General features: G+C 32.7%; 1 protein-coding gene across 1 annotated transcript; it reads right to left on the reverse strand.

Annotated features, from left to right (window-relative positions):
* Positions 1 to 1,536: 1,536 nt before the first annotated feature.
* Positions 1,537 to 3,824, reverse strand: LOC133806297 (uncharacterized). Its single transcript, XM_062244417.1, has 3 exons — positions 2,858 to 3,824; positions 2,233 to 2,689; positions 1,537 to 1,951 (listed from the first exon to the last, which is right to left on the reverse strand). The coding sequence occupies exons 1-3, from the start codon at positions 3,822 to 3,824 to the stop codon at positions 1,537 to 1,539; spliced, it is 1,839 nt and encodes a 612-aa protein (XP_062100401.1).
* Between the last annotated feature and the right edge of the window lie 1,972 nt (positions 3,825 to 5,796).

A 5,796-nucleotide genomic window follows, 5' to 3' on the forward strand; every position in this document is an offset into this window, starting at 1 on the left:
CTTATGCCTGTTAATGTTAAGGATCTTGCTCATTGGCTTTTGCTACATTTTGACATAAAGATGAGGTTGCTCATTGTTTATGATTCTATGTCGGGGGCGAGGCATGAAAATTTGAGTTTACCTGTAATTGGAGCATTTGCTGTAATGCTTCCTCTTCTATTGGAGAAGATTGATTTTTATGATCGTCCTGACATAAATATTGATATTAGTCCTTATGATGTTGCTGAGAATGATGCTTTGCAATTGAGTATTGCTAGAGGCGTTCCTCAACAAGTTGAATGGTGAGTTTTTTTTTTTTTAAGTTTGCTTATCCTATTTGTTTCTGGTTTTGTTTTTATGTTCTTAGTTTTTTATTTGTTTGTAATATTGCAGTGACTGTGGGATTTTTACAACGTATTTTGCCGAGCAATTAATTCTTAGAAAGGAAAATGAGATGCCAAAAGAAATTGATGCTCAGTTGCTTCGCCAAGACATTGCTGTTAGCTTGTATTTTCATGGGAAGAAGAAACAAGAAGATGGATATTTGACTAGCGATGAGTTTACTGAAAAGCTTTTGGATAGGAAGCAGAAGAGGAGGAAGACTGCTACATAGGTTCTCTTAAGACTACTGCATAGGTTATTTAGGAAGCTTTAGGAAAGGATATTAGACTTTTTTTATTTTGTCTATACTCTAAATCATATCATCTTTTGGAAAAGGATGTTTGACTTTTGGAAATGATTACCAATAGTTAGTTTGATACTTGTATATGTTAAATTGGTACTATTGTAAGACCTTGGTTACTTAAGGATATTATATATATCTTTTGATCTTTTCTGTGTTATTTATTTGTATATATTTACTTAGTTTTTCGGAGATATTTTAATGGTAACCAGGTACTTTGTTTGGTGTTTGTCTTATATACAAAAGTGTAGCTGGGTACTTTTGGTGCTTGATGTTTTTGCTATTTGTGATAACTTTTAGAGCAAAGTACCCAGTTTCTCTTGTTTGTTTTTTACTGTATTTCATGTTTAATAATTATATTTTATACATATTCTACTTTTAAAGCAACTGAGATATTTTAATGGTAACCAGGTGCTTAGTTTGGTCTTTGTCTTTTATACAAGGGGTAATTGATTACTTTTGGTGTTTGTTGATTTTGATATTCTTTTTTTTTTTGTGGAAAATGTTAGATCAAAGTACCTACTTTATTGTTTTTTTTTTGTATTTCATGTTTAATAATTATATATAATAATATTCAACTTTTTTAAAGTAACTGTGATATACAAAGCAATTGAGATATAATAACCAGGTACCCAGCTGGGTCATCATGTTATATACAAAGTGGTAACTGGTTACCTTACCCAGAATATTATGTTTAATGTTAAAAGAACATGTTTTCATGGTGTTGGTTGCATAAATATTTGACAGATATCAACGAAAAACCAACAATTTATTATAAAGGGAATCTTATATGCTTTGTGTAATCATTCAATTTATTTGAATTTGTAACAGAGTTAATATAATACTCAATAACAATGTATGAATATGAAAGTCAATCATTTAATGAATGAAGCTATGATATGGTTGTTTTGCTGTAATATATCAAGATATGACTTTTGTTTTTTCTGCTTGTTTGCCTTGTCAATTGGTGGTTTCCTGCAAGTCTTCCTGTTATGTCTTGGTTGGCCACATTTACCACAGGTGATTATCACTTTTGGTTCTCCTCTTGATCTTATTCTTTTCTTTCTTGGTCTTCCTGCAGGGATTGTTGCCTTTGGAGGTAGCACCACTATGTCTAAGTGTTGTGGGAGATTCCATTCATCTTTATGGGGCAAATGATGAACATTTTCTTCATACATTGCTTTCAAAGTTTCTGTTTTGTAAAACTTTGCACAGTAATCATATACTCGCAAGTTTCTCTTTGCAATTACAGCTACTGCATGCCCACAAGGCATTTCATCTTCTTGAAACCTATTGCATGTACAAGTTTTATTGTGTATATTTACTGTGAAATTGGTCCCTTTTTCATCACGAACTTGATATTCTATTGGGTTGAAAGGCAAGACTTGAAAATAGTTTTGTGATGAATTAAAATAAAATAATAAACATTTATGTACAATTAACATTGAATGTATCCTGTTCCCACTCTGTGTAGTTTATTGTTTTGTTTTTGCTGTTACACAAGGTAACTAGTTACCATATATTGACAGAATAAAGAATAGTAAGAATAAGTTTAGTTGCATACCTCATACTTCATTTTTGAAACAATGTCATGTCTCAATTCATTTTCTGTTGCTGTAGACACTTTTGTGAATGTTCCATTTGCATTATTTGAATTGTTCCAAACCCACTTTTGAACCAAACTTCTAAGACATTCAACCAAGATATCAATAGGGAGATTTCTTGCAGCTTTTAGTGCACCGTTGAGCGATTCTGCGATGTTGGATGTCATCATGGTGTATCTTTTTGTTGGTGAGTATGAACTTGCCCAAGTTTCATATTTGGCTTTCTCTAAATAGGGTCTAATGCGTCTGTCAAGTCTATCAAGGCTTCTCATGTAGTGTTCACATTCTGTTTTTGTGTATGCTTTTGCTGCTGCAATGAAATTCATTTGTAGCTCTTCTCCATGGTTTCCATACTTGCTTTTCAAATTATTGAGCAAGTGATACATGCAAGCTCCATGGAACGCATTTGGGTACACTATATGTACTGCATACTCTATGCTCTTGTGTCTGTCGGAAACAATAGCCAATCTTGTGAAGGTAACCAGTTACTTTTATAAGATACTAAAAGAAATAGCATGTATTTGTGTATTGGGTTTGGGTAACCATTTCCTTTTTATATGTAAACCATATGATATAATTGAAGCTACCATACCTTCGGGTTCTCCGTATGTGTCTCTCAGTTTGGAGAAGAACCAAAGCCAAGAGTTATCATTTTCTGAGTCTGCTATTCCAAAAGCCAAGACAAAAATGTTGTTGTTTGGATCTAATGTTGATGCTGAAAATAGGGTGCTGCCATGTGCATTTTTTAAGAAAGTTCCATCAACAACAATGATAGGCCACAAGTATCTCCAAGCTTTGATTGAGTTAGAGAAAGCTATGTATAGGCATTTGAATCTATCTTCATTGTCTGTAAGTAGATGTGTTACTGTTCCTGGATTTGCTTGCTTCAACATGTAAAGATACATTGCCAACTTTTGATATGAATCATTGGGGTTCCCTCTTACTAGAAACAAAGCTTTTTCTCTTGATCTCCATGCTTTTATGTATCCCATGGTTACTCCAAAGTCATCATTCATGTCATTCATGCCAACTTTGACTGACTTGTACTTATTCTTTATTAATTCCCCAATTATTATGCTTTTTGCTTGCCTATGATCCTCCATAACAATTTCAACTGAGCAAGTATGATTTGGAATGCATTTTCGTACCTTGAATAAATCTTGATTTCTGTATTTAGAAGCTCTCACAAACCAGCTGCATGTGTTATCTGCGCAAGTAACCAGGTACTCTCTCGGTTCTGATCTTTTTGTTTTGAACTGGAAGTTATGTAGCATTGCATGGTAGCTAAGAGCTGATTTGATTGTGTTCTTGTCCTTGTAAATCTGTCCTTGCTCTATTTTGTTCACTCTGTAATAAGATATTACTATTTCAATTTCCTCCAATTTCTTTTTTCTTTTTGAATTGTCTTCAATTATAAAATCAGCTACTTCTTCAGCAAGGTGAGGTATGTATGCCACATTGATTCCCTCATTTGTTGTGCTTGACATTCCTTCTTCAAGTAACATATGTTCATTGATGGAAGTTTTGTTTGCTTGCATTAATAATGTTCCCACCTCCATTTCTTGTGCTGTAGCTTTCTGATTTGATAGTTGAAGAAGATTATTTTCATCACTTGATTCTTGAACTATATTCACACACAATAGTAAGTCTGTTATTTTTCAGCAACTTTTTTCTTTATTTCCATGTAGAACAACACTGTATTGTCTTATTCAATCTTCATTGGTGGTGTTCCTTTGGCTACTTGATAATAAACTTCAATGCTTGCTCTTGTTTCCTTTATCTCCTGTTTTACCAAATTCACCAAGTTGTCAAGAGAACAATTTGGTGGAATCAATATTCCAGTCATTGTGTACCCTTCGTACTCATTTTTTTCATTCCACTTGCCTCCAAATTGAACCAAAGAAGTAGTAGTTTCCATACCTGTAATATTTTGTAAATTTTTAAGTAGTTAATTGGGTGTAACTGGTGAAGGTAACTGGTTACTTTAGTCTGCAATTAAATACGTCACTGAAAAACATAATTGGAAATATAACAATTTTTCAAGGTAACTGGTTACTTTGTTGTTACTGAATGTTTTGACAATTAGAATTCAGACCAATATCAAATGCTTTTTTATCGCAAAGACAAAGTTGAATCTAAAATAATCATAGTTCTTGTTTTTTGTATATTTTTGGTCAATCAATGCAACCATATTAGTAGGTTTAATTAATTTTTTCAAATTTTAAGTTAATTATTATGTTTTTTTTTTTAAAATGGACATCATGAACTTCATGATTATCATTATAATCTGTAAAATAGCTATGAGAAAAATATGAAATCAATGGTTCTATATTATGTAGAAGAATTAGGAAATTAATAGATTTTAAGTTGAAGAAAATTAGATTAATATAGTATTTGACAGAGCAAGATTTTACAAACCTAGTTTTCTTGGATGCTTTGGACGATGGAGAAGTTCGTCGCCAGAGATGGAGAAGGACGTCGCTGGTGATGGAGAAGGACGTCGCCGGAGATGGACGTCGCTGGAGAAGCAGATCCGATTGTAGGAAGGTGTTGTTTCACGTGGCTGGAGGTGGCTGGAGGTAACTGGAGGTTTGGGTTTGTGGCTGGAGTTGCCGGAGGAGAATTGTGTTGCCAGCCGGAGATGGGTGTTCTTGCTGAAAAAAAAAATTCTGTTGGGGATGTTTTTTATCGAGTCAAAATTTCAGCATTGTAGTATTTGGATGTTTAATTACAATACTACCCTCCTTAATGGATGATTTGTTTGTTTATTTTTTATTTTTTAATGTGGGATAACTTTTCCCATATTTTGATTTTTTGTAGTTAAATTTTTCCATACAAAGTAAGTAAAGTTTAATTACCATATTTTTGCACATTAATGGCTAAAAAGCCATATTTATGAAAAATCCATTTTTTTTTAATTCCCAGCTTTTTGGGCCACTATTTTCGTGGCACTAACGGTCTCTAAACCTAAATGTAACACCTCAAATATTCTATCTTTTTGAAAAGTACTAAAATGACATAAATTCGTAATGAAAAACATTTGACAATATCACCTTAATAAAAAATGTAGAAATACAACAAATTCGAATTTAGAATAAGATTTAATGCACTTTAAAATGTTAATAACTTTTCAAGATGATAGTGGACTTAAATAAAAATTCTAAAAGATAAAATAAACCGGTGGCGTTCTTGATCGTTTTCCGATTCATATGAGCCCCACAACATACATATTCTCCTAGGTGGGTCTTAGTTTATCATGCTCATAAGTAGGCATTGTAATTACTACTTGTAGTAGGGAAAATAGAGGGTGAGCTCTAGAGCCCATTAAGGAAGCACACATATACATAGAGAGCAATTCCAATTATCATAGAAACTTTAAGAACTAACATAAAATCATAACTTCCCCAGCACATACAATGTTGTAGCATTTTCTTATCATTCTAATCCTTAGCTTATACTTTTATCACTTATCCATTATTGACATTCTTAAGAATTTATTAGGCCCAAATAATTAATTAGAAAATAAATTTC

Source organism: Humulus lupulus, chromosome X (genome assembly GCF_963169125.1).
Source record: "Humulus lupulus chromosome X, drHumLupu1.1, whole genome shotgun sequence".
Classification (NCBI taxonomy): domain Eukaryota; kingdom Viridiplantae; phylum Streptophyta; class Magnoliopsida; order Rosales; family Cannabaceae; genus Humulus; species Humulus lupulus.